Here is a 15,000-nt window from a genome sequence, read left to right as displayed (position 1 = left end):
GGTGGCTTTTGTGCTAATAACTCCTGGGTGTATATGGCGGGGAGCGTCCAAATTGACACCATATGTTTTCCTATTAGTCGACTTGCAATAGAATACAAGGCGCATAATCAGCGCCAGCGGGCGAGATCGACTCTGTGCGCCGTGGGGAATTGTGCCATGATTAAGACTTAACCTTAGGAGAGCTGCGTTTTTATGTGATGTCCTTATCTGACGGGTTTATCGATCTCGTGAATGTATATGATAGTTGCTATGGTGCAGCCATGTGAACCGGCAGAGCGCTGCTTAACGCGGGCAGGCCAATTTGAGAGTATAAGAAGTCTATTAATTCCACTTAATCCTGGAATTACCAAAGAGCAAGCGGGATGATAATGGATTTGCTATTAATCAGATCCACGTTGGAGGATTATCACACATATTGGCCTAAGAGATGTTTAATTCTGTTAAACAGATTTAAGTTAACTCAAAACGGCCACGTTGATTGGCACAAAGCACTATTGGGCCATTTATAAAGTACATATTACGTATTTCCGGGCAGAGATAGCCTACCGATTGCACACAACAGGACTGTAGTGGCTGCAAGGATTTGTTGCCAAATACAAACAAGGGGGAAAAAACTGGATGTCAGTTTTAATATGTTGAGAATCCAAGCGCGCCCTCGTTGTTGTGCCCGCGCGTAGCCCCTGGCCACCTAAAACGAAGCCTCCCTCGAAGGGTAAACGAGTAGAGTCCAATTTTGTCTGAGTGATATCCAAATGCAGACAGAAAGGGTCGTTTTATCATGCTACTATTTGTCGTGACGATGCGATTTTCAAAAGCAGAGCGGTGTCATAAAGTGACATGCCTGCCACAAGTGCTCCAACTGATCTTTTCAATTAGCCTTCCATGCATGATCCGAGGCGACTTCCGCCTATTTCCAGAAATTAAGCTCAAACTTGACATGCAGCTAGCTTTATTTTAAAGACAAATGTCAGGCAGGCTCATCATATTTTCCCCCTCTTCTATATTTGGAGCTTATTTATTGCTAAGGAGCCTCTGCTCCCGGAGTCAATGTACCGGGCGGCAGCGCAGGGGAAGGGAGCGGAGGATCAGAGCACAGCTCAGACTCTCTGAGGAGGCATCTGTCCCGCTTGGCTTCAGGTTTGCTGGCTCTTTTGGTGCTTTATTGGAATTTATCGTCGACTATAACTTTAGTTTAAAAAAAAGACTTCAATTAGGATAACATTTATGACGTTTTGTTATATTTTGGAATAACTATACATGGGTAGATGTTGTGATTTGGTGCTTATGTTGTGATGCGTCTATATAGCGCGTATGAGGGAGGTTTTGAAGGATTTAATTCCGAAGTTTGCCTGTTCTAAGAGGCTGTATTTGGACTTTGTTTGCCGCTTGGCAGAAGATGCCGGACACCTTTCGTCTGAATAGCTGATTACATCTCAGTTGGATGGAGATGTTTTGGTCCAGATCATTTGATGCTGCTGACGCTTAATCGATGCGCTGCATGTGTTTATCCAAAGGCTATTGAATTACAGCGTATGATTGTCTTGAGTGGGGTTGGCTGACCCAAACTGAACTATGACTATCATAGACTACACTTAATCATTTAAGGCTTGTTTTACAATTAAGTTTATTCATTTTCCCCTTCCATGTTCATCTATCATCTTTGCTCTGCTTGAAAGCTAACCCCCTCACTATCTAACCCTTACTTTAATCACTTTAATCATCTTTGTTAAACATTTTTTTGTTATCATTGTCTTGATGTAACTTTTACATAACGGCACCGCCTTTGTCTCCGTTCAGGTCACAGTGGTGTGAACCAGCTTGGCGGTGTGTTCGTTAACGGTAGACCGCTACCGGACACCACCAGGCAGAAGATCGTCGAACTCGCTCACAGTGGCGCGCGACCGTGCGACATCTCCAGGATTCTGCAGGTGACGAGGGCGCATTCTTTCTGTCTGGCGTGAGAAAGCATGAGCTTTTTCAGTGGGATAATGTGTGTTTACCACAGAATAAAACAAAAATGCAACGCAAAAATAAGTATACGATTATGAATAATCTCTCACGTTAAACCATATCTAATTTTATTTAGTTATAATGTGTTGCCTTGATAATTGTGTTAGCCTAAATAAAGGGCAAATATAGGCGTCCATGTCTCATAATATCCAGCTGATATACTATGATTCAAATTCAATTAAAAGGTAACAAGTCGTGAGTATGATCTATTCCCGGAAGAACGGGTGCATTTCAAAGTGCCTAATCCGTTATCCTATACCATTTATGGCATATTTTCTGTGTTTATAGACCCATGCTGATGCAAAAGTCCAAGTGCTGGACAGTCAAAACGTAAGCTTATAATTGTTTGACGATATCTTCAAAATTTCGCAACTAGTCTTAAATAATGTATGTGAATTCTGTCTATTGTTTTCTATCCAGGTGTCGAACGGGTGCGTGAGTAAGATCCTTGGCAGATACTATGAAACTGGCTCCATAAGACCGCGAGCGATCGGAGGCAGCAAGCCGAGAGTGGCCACTCCAGAAGTGGTCGGGAAAATCGCGCAGTACAAGCGCGAGTGCCCGTCTATCTTCGCGTGGGAGATCCGTGACAGACTTCTGTCGGAGGGGGTCTGCACCAACGATAATATACCAAGTGTAAGTGCATTGACTGTAAGTTATGTGCATGATTTAATTTGCCACATGAAATGACTTTTCACACAGAGTGGACACACAAACAGATGATGGACAACCAACCATTCAGTGATATGATGTAATGCATCACATTAGGCCTATAGGTGTACGACAAACGCGTTGCATATTTACATTTATTTTAACATTGTTAGTTATGGATGAACCTCTGGATCATATTTTCGATTGCATTAATTAGAAAGAAAATATATGGAAAGGACAGGCTATACATGGTCGTTTTTTTCCCTTTATAGAGCTTAATATGTCAAATATTATGTTGGACTGCACTGTTTACATTGTCATTTTTCATTGTCAGCATGGACGTCAGTGTGCGTGCGTGTGCGTGCGTGCGTGCATGCGCAGTGTCCAGTGCCAGGCTGCATGTCTACACAACGTGCAGAGGCGCGTTTTCCATCGCGAGCGAACCCTTTCCCTCTTCCTCATGTTCTGTTTGCCTTTCAGGTGTCATCGATAAACAGAGTCCTCCGCAACCTGGCTAGCGAGAAGCAACAGATGGGCGCAGATGGCATGTATGACAAGCTGAGAATGCTCAACGGTCAGACAGGAACTTGGGGGACCCGGCCCGGCTGGTACCCCGGAACTTCAGTGCCAGGGCAGCCCAACCCAGGTAATCCTCCTTTACACACTGATGATATGGCAATAAAGACGCCCTGTTAGTTAGTATGAAGATATATGTGCATGATGTCATCATTTGTATCACTTTGCATGGGATCTGGCATGACCAAATGTGACGTTGTGCATGGCTGACTCCGCTCTCTGGGACAGCTACTGTTAGGTCATCATAAAACTGCAGAAACTAATGTTGTGGATTTTGGTTATAACATAGCTGAGAAAACACAGACCTAAATAATAGCCCTGCAGTACAAAGGGTTTATGATTGGTCAGTTAATTAGGCAGGTATTGTGTTGGCATACTTTGATGGCCTGGACAAGACTGTAGTCGATTAGGCGCTTGATACATAACTACCAATTCATCTGTGGTCTCAATGCGTCCACTGTCCCAGACAGGGATGTGCGTGACAGCGGCCTGTCCTTTCAGCGGAGGTGTCCATCTAACAGCCATGCATTTCCCTTCTCCCCTGGTGCGGGAAAAAAATGCCAGAGAACCGTGTGCGGGATATCAGTACAAAGGAATGTTTTCCTTCACACGCAAGGATTGGTTATGGGAACGGTCTTGGCGCTATGTAATTGCTCATTAGAGAGAGCTTTGTCTCTCGTTATGGCGACATGCCGGAGTGTCTGGGGAGACTGTTGTAGAAATGTTCTACAGGAGAACACTGGACACGTTAAGTATCCTATGAAACATGGCGTAGGCTTAACGTTATTAAAGATAAATGTTGATTCTAGATTTATTTTGTTGTTGTTGTCCTATATAGATAAGTCTTAAAAATACAGATAGGCCTACAAAAACCCCAATAACATTGTACCTGCTCAGGGGGGTTCATTAGTTTACCAACTAATTACATTTCATTATACACACTTTGGTACAAATTATAGTATTTTGTCTTTTGTACAACCAATTAATTTGTCATATGCGTGTAGGCCTAATGTAAGGGCCTAATGTAAGTAGCCTAGTAAAAGCCTGAAAAAACTTTTTGCCGAAATGCATAGGCGAATAGCAAATTTCCAACAATTATTGTTATTCGATTTGCATTGAATAACGTGTGGAATGAAAAATGTGGACATACTGTGGACATACGGGCCTCTCATTAACCAGCAACACTGCGGGAAATGGAGATATAGGCCTATGATAAGGACTGGGATCAATTAATAAATGCATTAATTAATGTATTAATGATAACAACACAAATAAAAACCTAATACGGTGCTAACATACGGTGCTAACATACGGTGCTAACATACGGTGCTAACAATAATAAGCTAATAATAGCTAATAATATATAATAATAATAATAATAATAATAATAATAATACTAGCCTACCTATTAGTAGGCATATTAGCCTACTACTACTACTACTACTACTAATAATTATGATTATAAATATAATGTAAGAATGATCATGATAGCCTAAACAGTTTGGCTATTTTTTTGTTTGCTTATAATGCCTCTATTAAGAAGGTTAATGACATTACAGCCTATAGTAATTAAAAATACAATCCAGTGAGCATGGCCGACTGGCTGTGTATAGCTATTTACATCAAACCTAATGTGTTTGCTTCTGAGTTCATTTCAACTGGCCCATTACGCCCAAACCATAAGGCGGGGCTCGGTCTCTGAGGGGCAGGGAATGGTCCCCGGCTGACAACAGATACGCAACAGTGACTAAAATAATGTCTAGGCCTACACGGAGAGGGACGCGGCCCAGGAGGAGACAACTCTATCTAGAGAGGAGGAAGGAACACAACTCTGTCTTTCCCCTCTTATTCTGCCCCCTATATGGCTCTAAATCCCGTCTATAGGATTTAGACGTAGTAGGCTACTCTCGTTTTCTTTCAATACAAGCGGTTTCTTAAGAGTGTTTTGATCCGATCTTTCTAATGCTGAAAGGTGCCGCAATTGGTACGGTATCTCTTTTGCTGTTTTTCCGCCTCAGTGACTAAGACACCGTGATACCAAAGAATTAGTTTATTTCCCAGCGCTTTTTTTTCTTTTTTTCTTTCTTCTTCTTTTTTTTTTTTTTTTTTAAGAAAACAAATCCCAAACCTAGCGTCAGTGGGTCTGGTGTCCGGATAAAGGCCCGCACATTCACTCCTTTTTGTGGATTATCCTTCGAGAAGAAAGAAATAGGCTTTGGAAAAAAGGCTTTCTTTTATTTAGGGGCGAGAGAGACATTAAAAGAAAAGTTTAGATTGTCATATCCTATTTACACTTTTCTTTAAACGATGTTATTTCAAGCATAACTTGATTAACCAATGACAACGGTTCTTCTCATGATGAGCTTGCAAAATACATAGATCAGTTTATACTTTTCAGGCCTACAAGCATATCTTGCATCTCTTAATAGCCTACAATTAGCCTAATTGAGTTTTCCAAGGGACACATGTTTTAAAAACAATGAACTTCCTAATTGCAATGATTTGGTATCTTGACCCTAACCCAATATACATATTACACCTGATATTCGAATGAACAAACAAATGCTACATTTGTTAACTTTGAACTATAATCTTTCTAAAGATAACTTCTGCATATTACACTCTAGTAAACAGTAGAATATGCGCAGAAACGATATTCTCTCCCATCCCCATATATAGGCCTAATTTCACATATCAACTTCTCGGTGTGATAATGATGTCCAACAACAAGGCGAGAATTAGTCGATAAGCTTCGCCCCACAACTGAAGGCCCTGGGTCTTCCACCACGGTCAACCAGGAGCTGTGAATAGATAGGCCTTATTTACGTTGTTCAGGGGGTTGCATGCTCTCTCCTCACTCATTTGTTTCCAATTGAAGACAGAAATCCTGACTGGCGTTTAGCTGGCCGGGGGACGTGATTAATGATGGTAGTGGATAAGGGTTAACACACTGGACTCAAAGCTCTGTTGACTGGGATCCTCGTGTGCACAATACCATACGCGCCTCAAGAGAGAGAATCCTTTTGTCGTCTCCCCCGATTGTGCCCTCCTCCTCTCTCCCTCCCCTCTCTCAGCAGATATTCTGCCCACGAAGAGTTCGCTAGTCGCCTCTCGCTGTGTCCATAAAGTTTAATGGTTTCCCTTACCCCTAACGGCATTGTGTCATTGTGAAAAGCGGCTCCTTCTATTCAAGTGTTGGTGGTCACCTCAATGGCTATACTAACGCCCATATGGGGACGGCCATTGAGGCATCGCTCTGCTCTTAAAAAAAGGGGGGTGGGGTTGGGTTTAAATATTTCAGAGGGCCTGAAAGGGGTTCGCCACATCTAGTCACATTTCTCTTAACCTTTTGAGCACGTCGAGTATTGTTAGTGGGTGATAAAGGATCTAAGTTGGCGCAGCTATTGCTGAGCAAGAGTATTTTTCCCACAATATTTGACAAACACTGCTCAGTATTGATGTTTCTGACAACAATGCAGCGATCAATATATCAGTATAGACCCAAGATATTTTAGGGGAACTTTAATGAATGTATAATCAACAAGAACGTTTCAAAAGTTAATTCAATTTACCCAGCGCTTAGATCAAGCGCAAGTGACGTAGGCTATGTTTCTTTAAGATGTAGGCGATACACGATTATTAATTAGGCTAATACAAATGATCATTGATTGTTTTGCAGATGGCTGTCCGCAACAGGAGGGCGCAGGAGAGAACACCAACTCCATCAGCTCGAACGGAGAGGATTCAGACGAGACGCAGATGCGACTTCAGCTAAAGAGAAAATTACAGAGAAACCGCACGTCATTCACCCAAGAGCAGATTGAAGCACTGGAAAAAGGTGAACTTGAATTTACATGCAACGAATACTTGCATTTCAGGTCTCATTTAACGAACAACACAAGTCACAACGCGTTGTAGCGTAAACGATATTCAACCCAAAGCTCACACACGATATATTTGGTTTTTACTCTATTCTAGAATTTGAAAGAACTCATTATCCTGACGTTTTTGCGAGGGAAAGACTGGCTGTGAAAATAGATCTGCCTGAAGCAAGAATACAGGTGAGTGGGCACGTTTGGAAGCGTGCAATCGGGCCACACGATCGCTACAGTTCACTGCTTCTCGCCAGATCTGATGGTGCGTAAACGCGGCGTCTAATGCGTGGTTCCCCTGGTATACCCCAGGTATGGTTCTCAAACAGAAGAGCGAAGTGGAGGCGAGAGGAGAAGCTCCGGAACCAGCGTCGCCAGGCCAGCAACGCCTCCAGTCACATCCCCATCAGCAGCAGCTTCAGTACCAGCGTCTACCAGGCCATGCCCCAGCCCACCACACCGGGTATGCCCGGCCGCGACTCCCAAATCATTCAATCCATCCACATTCCTAGCCAACTGTATAGTGATATGGTAAAGTAGTATACGACTATATCAAAGTGGCGAGGGAAAATGTATCATATTAGGACGTTGCATTAGTCTGGTCAACTCATGCGTAATGCATCCACCATTGATTGCGCATATACGTTTATCTCCGTTTTCGTTAGTTCAGCCATGAACAGCGGTAGAACTGAAACAACTTCATGAGTGTGTAGACCTGTAATTCCACCTGTCAGATCGAGTTTAATGTCGCGCAGGGCTGTGTAGGCTATGTTATCACTGTTAATGAAAAGGAAAAAACGCACACATTTTGAACGGACATTTCTCCAATCCGTCCTCAGTGTCTTTCTCGTCGGGAGCGATGCTGGGTAGGCCCGACACGGCCCTGACGAACACGTACAGCGCGCTGCCTCCCATGCCCAGTTTCACCATGGGAAACAACCTGCCTATGCAAGTAAGTCAATGCGCAAATACTAACCTGTATCCTGACTCTGTGTTAATAGTGTTAGTGGTAAATGTCTACCGGCTTGTGTCCTGTTTTAGATGATAAAGGGTAGCCTATACAATTAGCCTCAAATGTTTTTTTTCTCTAAAGACAATAAATAGCATCACCTAGCTAAACAATCCTTGATCCTTTACAACCGATCTAATCTACCTACTATGATCTTCGGAAAAGGTTGAGGGGAAAGTGTTTGCTTCTAAGCGCACCGCAGTCATACATGTTTCTAAATGCAACGAAGAAATGTTAGCCTATCCATAGGGGGGGGGGGGGGGGCATTGCTGTAAGGACTGCTGAGCTGAAGCAGGTATAGTTGGCGAAGCTAATTCTATAAACATTCTCTCCTCCGTCTATAGCCCAGCCAGACCTCTTCTTATTCCTGCATGCTGCCTACCAGTCCGCCTGTGAACGGGCGGAGCTACGACACTTACACGCCCCCTCATATGCAGGCACATATGAACAGCCAATCAATGACCACTTCTGGTCCCACCTCAACAGGTAGGCAGAAAGTACATTGTTTACAAACACGCTTGGTGACAAGTGAAAACAAACCTAATCATTCTCTTGATTAAACTATCTGCCACCTTGCCTTTAATCAGGGGGTACTACATAGCCACGCCCACTTGTCCTTCATTCATGTAATAATAATAATAAAAATCATAATCCTCCATCTTGCTTTTTCTCTATTTGAGAAACAACTCATGATCAATCAGGCTAAGAGCGATTCTTCTACATTTACACGCCATTTTCTCTTTCCTGACAATCTAATTGCATGAACGAACCTCATCTCATTACAACCTCAACACCATTATGTCATTTGAACCATTCTAGCTTACGATTTAGTTCCACCCCATTAGATTACTGTTATTGAAAAACATATTCTGTATACTGGTTACGGTTATGAAGAGTTAATCATGCAGAGCAACATTTCCTCTATGCTAATTTGCTCATTTATTTTATTCATTTGCTGTTGTACTGTCTGAGCTTAACACTAATGCTGAAATGTTGAAGCCCCAATATACCTTGCTAGTTTATTACCATATGTGTCACGTTCTAATGCTTTGGTCCTCATGTCGGGATCTGATGTAATGATCTGACTTTCCTTTCGAAAAATGTGAATACATTTCTGCGTTGTTGAAAATCAATGACACATCACTAGTCAACTGACACAGCTTGTTTTGTGAGCTTGCTGACAATGTAAAGTAGTGTTATAGTTAACTAGGTAGCAGTGGGGATTACTCACCCAATCCATTGCGTTTTTCCTGCTTTTGTCGAGTGTGTTATGATTCTCAACAACGTTGAAACGTAGTTCCGTGTTTCAAAAGAAAAGTCTGAACATTTTGATGGTTGCTGATATGCGGACCAAAAGACTAGAACGTGTCATATACAGTATGTCCACTGTAATTTATATAGCTTCAGTTATTATGGGCCACTAATCTGAACACACCAATCTGAATACTCTTGAGTGCTCTTCTGCTCGTCTCTGGAGGATTACCAACGCTAGATTGCAAATCTCTTGTAATGTTCTTAGTCGTGTGTTCTATGGCTTACCAGTATCATCTGTAAGCAGTGTTTAGCTTAGCTTAATCAATACGCTAGCCACTCAGCCTTGTCTTCTGTGCTAACGCTAAGTCAATACTCTCTCATGACAGTCAACTGTGTTAACTCTCTGTCAGTGCTTAAGCTTACTTTGTCCGACGCAGTCGTTCATCACGGATGTTGACGTTCAGAGAGCCATTTTGACCGGTGTCTTTCCATCTCTCTCTCTCTCCTCAGGACTCATCTCTCCTGGAGTGTCTGTCCCTGTCCAAGTCCCAGGGGGCGAATCTGACATGTCTCAGTACTGGTCCAGACTACAATAGAGAGAAGTGCTACTTCACCTTGTGAACGCCCACCCAACCATCGCCCTCCGGGAGAGCTCCACACACACACACACACACACACACACACACACACACACACACACACACACAGACACAGACACAGACACAGACACAGACACAGACACAGACACACACACACACACACAGAGACACAGACACAGACACAGACACAGACACAGACACAGACACAGACACAGACACAGACACAGACACAGACACACGCACACGCACACGCACACGCACACACACACACACACACACACACACACACACACACACACACAGACACAGACACAGACACAGACACAGACACACACACACACACACACACACACACACACACACACACACACACACATGCACAGAGAGGAGTAGAGGAGAGAGACTCTGGGAAAGCCCTGGGACTTCTGGGCTTTGTTGTACTACTGGGAGGGTGTGCTGTTCGCTGGCTCTAGGCACATACAAGGACTCGAAGGAGAGAACTACGACAGAAAGACAGGAAGAAAAAAGAAATGGACCTCTGTAAAGTGCCGGTGTTAAAAAAAAAAACTTTTTTATGGAACAAAAACTTATCTCCGTTTTTTTCTGTTTCCAACTCCAGTCATTGTTTATTTTTTTTCTCTGGTGTGTTTGTATATGGCCATTTTGTATGTTGATGATGGAAAACTGAGATCAAGTACTGATAGATGGACTGCTAGAAAAACTGTTGGTCTTGCGTTTGTTTGAGAAAGGAGAACCCGAGAGATTGTGCCATGACTATTTTTTTTAAATCAGCTTATATTGAGGCTTTCTACCAGACTTTCTGTGGACGTTTGGCAAAACTGTTACATATCATGTAAAGAGGAAACGCTGGGGGAAGAGACTCTTACTGTGTTTGAAAACCTATTTATTGGTCATATTCCTTAAAAAAAAATGATTTCAGCAAAGGAGGGCCTAAAGTCAATCCACCCACTTGGGCTTTGGCCCTCGACTCCTGTGTTATCAGATGAGCTGTACAGGCCTGGGCCTTTATTTGACAACCACTACGAGTGTGCCAGGAGAGTGGGACATGCAAGACTTGTGCTTGGACTCCTGCTACAGTGGATGGATTGATTCTAGGCCCAAAGTGAAGAGCGATACATGCAGGAGAGGTGTGGAAAAACAGTTTTAGTCTGTACGTGGTAGACTGCGTCCTCAATATAACCCAATTTGTTTGTCAAATTGTAAGTACTTTGTCTTCCCTAGAAATCTTCCAGAAAGATTTCTTGAATAAAAGTCAATTTCATTTATAGCCCCCACCCCCCCCCAGAATATTCTATAAATGTTTTCTACATGCATCATAAAATACATTTCTTTAGGTCAAGTACAATTTGTCTCTTAGCTATAGTTGTATTATAGTGTCCTATGGTCAAATAATTTTGTGCAACTAGAAATATTTAATTCCTATAATTATGATTAAACATGCTTGACAAGAGTTTTAAACATACGTGTTTGGCAGTTGTTTACAAGTACATATCAGAATTAATCATTGTTGATTGTAAAACAGACCAAAGCCTTTGTATTTCATCTATTACACTTTTTTTTTTTTTTTTTTTTTTAAGATATTAGTCTTGTGTTGCAAGATTTTGTAAGCAGTTTATGTTCTCTTACATTGGCTTCGAGTATGTTTGACTGCAGTCTAATCGAGCAGTCCTTATTTATAATTGAAGACCATGGGTGGGATTTTCTAGCATCGTCTGTCATGCTTTTTTGAGTTATTTTTTTTATGTGAACGTAGAACATGGACATGTATACAGGGTCTACGTCTGAGCAATGCTTCTGAGATGACACGTCTACTCTTGTCTCTTAAATATTTCAATTTAATTTTATTTAAAATGGAGCTTTCTAAATGTATTTTGTGAAAACTATAAAAAAACATTTTGTACAGTAAAAATCATGTCTTAATGGAGGCTTTTTTTCCGCCCTGGTATTACTGCTTTTGACTGAGGCCAGTTCCCACCAAACATAGCTTCTAAAACAACACACCCACTCGTGATGCATAGGCCTGCCCTACACCAGCCCCATACAGACCACACACAACAACAACTAGGCACAATGGAAAAGGTCAATCAATTCACCACCACTGGCCCTTGTTTTGGTAGAGTTACGATGGAATGAAAAAAAAGAGAGAAGAAGAGGGAGGGAGCAAGGGAGCGAGGGAGGAAAATAAAATGGAGGAATAAAGCAGTCAGTGCCCAGAGCGGAGCAGAGCAGCGATTGTGTGGCAGAGTGAGTTATTTTGCTTCACTTGCTGCCTCAGCAGGGGTGTTGTGTGTGTGTGTGTGTGTGTGTGACCATGGCTCTGTAGTATGAGTGTGTAGGGGTCTAGAACTGTGTGGTTATGAATATGTGTGTGTGTGTGTGTGTGTGTGTGTGTGTGACAGAGAGTGTTGAGGGGGATGGGTCTAGTGAGAAGGCGAGGGGGACCTGGGGAGAGCTAGGTATCAGACCCCTGACTTATTGTTTGTCGTATGAATACACAGCAACTCCAACACCAAGATTCATTATTTCTATTCACGTTATTCAAACTATTACAACACTATAACAGTCCTGGTCACACAACACTCAATGTGGTGAGAGTGCAGGGCAGAGAGAACAGGCTAGACCGCTGCACAAACAGACAGAGGGAACATCAATAATATACGGAGAGAGAGAGAGAGAGTAAAAAAAAAAAAGAAAAAAAAAAGAGATGCAAAAACTAAAAAATCTGCAAGCGTGGATTATGAATAATTCAAACCCAAATGATACATGCCCAGCATGAGTCTTTGTTAAAAAACAGGACCGAGTTAAGTGCAATAAGTTGTGGCCTTGTCTGTTACGTTGTGTGCGTCGGAGTGACTTTGACCAGCGATGAGAGTCAGTCTCACAGCACCTTGGATCACCTCTGGTTTCATAGCACCTGTTTGGATCAGACGTCAGGTTGTGTCAGCGGTCGTACTCTTGCATGGCTGGCTGACAACAACAGCCTTCACCTCCATGGGAGTGGAGGAAATGTGAACGGTCTGATGGTCACATGTTCAAAAAGTCTCTTGACAATGATGAAGTTGAGATCATAGAAACAGGAAACAGTCATATGAATTCATAAGGGCACCTAGATAGGACATTGCATGGTTAGCTGGAAGATAAAACTATACTGGCATGCATTAGGGTAAATGTATGCAGGCAGGCACAGACAAATCAGCCTTTCTCCTCTACATAAATAGATTTATATAACCAGTATGATGAATAATACATGGCTGACAGCAATTTTACATTATGAATACAATTTTCCCTGGAGTCAAGTACGGCTGTGTCTACAGAAATGTGAGCTATGACAACAAGCGTACAGATATGCACATAGACAGACCGACAAGCACAGATACATACAAACTAACTCAAACAAAACAAAAAATCATTCTAATATTTCCTTTTTTTAGATGACTTATATGAAAGAGCCTCAAGTTCCATTTCCCATTGTTTACAAGTATACTTTTTGTCTTTGGTCTGACAATCGATCATTTCACAACTACAATGAGAAGACTACGTATGTAACTATTTCAAATAACTATCTGTTTAATATCTGGAAAATAGGCCATAGGCTGTTAGGAGCAAGGCGTCTGTCTACCAGTGACCCTCCACAGAACTATCCCCACGTTGTAACAAGTCATAGCTTGATTAATACTGCTGATTAATACACTGATTAATACACTCCTCCCCTCCAATACTGTAAATGAACTCTTTAATCTCCAAGTGGATTTCAAAATAAAAATGTGTGGCCCTTCGAAGGACACACCTGCAGAGAATTGTCTCTAACTCTCTCCCTCTCTCCCACTCTCTCTCTCCCCTGCTCTCTCTCTCTCTCACACACACACACACACACACACACACACACACACACACACACACACACACACACACACACACACACACACACACACACACACACACACACACACACACACACACACACACACACACACACACACACACACACACACACACACACACACACACACACACACAGGACAGATGCACAGGAGTATTCCAGTCTTGCATGAAACAGTCACGCACCCTCAGCTAGACGTGTGTTGTTGTTTGTTACAAACAGTGCCAGTTCTCACAGACAAACACACCCGATCCGACACCAACAGGCAAAGTAGGAAAAAGAAAAACAATGAAATATTAAATTGTACATGTTCTATATTCAGTATTTTTTCCCATCTCATCGTTTGACCTAATTTGTTCTTTTGGGCTTGTCATAGCAGAGCAGCCCATCCAGCTAACAAGCTTGATGAGCTGTGAAGCTTGCACCCAAATCCAGCGTCTGACCCTATGACCTCACCCCTACGCAGCCCTCCAACCCACTCGGCACAGACGTCACTCTTAAGCACAGATCTAGGATCAGCTTACCCTATTTAAGTTAGAACCATAACCGTCGGGAGACAAGAAGCCAAACAGACCACAGATCAGAGCTTAGGGCCACAGTTATAGCATCTTTTTTCCGCCTCTCTTCAGTCACCTCGATGTGCAGCAGCGAGGTCAATATTAATATAAGAGGAATGTTTCCCAAGCAGACGTTTGGTGATATCATACTCAGTGATCATAAACAGGTCAGAACTCTTGGTGTAATTCTAGACTCCGATCTAAACTTCAACAGCCACATAAACTCGATAACTAAATCAGCCTACTATCACCTGAAAAACATAACAAGAATGAGATGTTTCATGTCCAAACAAGATCTTGAAAAAGTCATCCATGCATTTGTTTGGAGTAGACTTGATTGTAATGGTAATGGTATTGTAATGGTCTACTAACAGGCCTAAAGGGGCTGTTCGATAAATTGCAGCTCACCCAAAACACCTTCTAGTGTCCTAACAAAAAACAAGTTTGAACACATTACACCAATCCTGAGATCCCTGCACTGGCTACCAGTCACTTAGAGAATTTAATTCAAAGTACTTCAACTTGTAATTACATACAAATCCCAAAATGGTCTTGGACCAAAATACATATC

The 15,000-nt window shown here is 42.3% G+C and overlaps 1 protein-coding gene across 1 annotated transcript; it reads left to right on the top strand.

Moving 5' to 3' along the window:
* Nucleotides 1-3,192: 3,192 nt before the first annotated feature.
* On the top strand, nucleotides 3,193-9,968 carry pax6b (paired box 6b; the record flags this gene model as incomplete). Its single annotated transcript, XM_080550236.1, has 7 exons — nucleotides 3,193-3,307; nucleotides 6,917-7,075; nucleotides 7,216-7,298; nucleotides 7,422-7,572; nucleotides 7,949-8,061; nucleotides 8,463-8,604; nucleotides 9,883-9,968. 7 exons carry the CDS (start codon nucleotides 3,193-3,195, stop codon nucleotides 9,966-9,968), a joined length of 849 nt encoding a protein of 282 aa, XP_080406362.1.
* Nucleotides 9,969-15,000: the final 5,032 nt, after the last annotated feature.

The sequence above is a fragment of the Nansenia antarctica genome (genome assembly GCF_963989245.1).
Source record: "Nansenia antarctica genome assembly, chromosome: 1".
Classification (NCBI taxonomy): Eukaryota; Metazoa; Chordata; class Actinopteri; order Argentiniformes; family Microstomatidae; genus Nansenia; species Nansenia antarctica.
The sequence above is the reverse complement of the archived record's forward strand: the minus strand, read 5'-3'. Positions and strand labels throughout refer to the sequence as shown.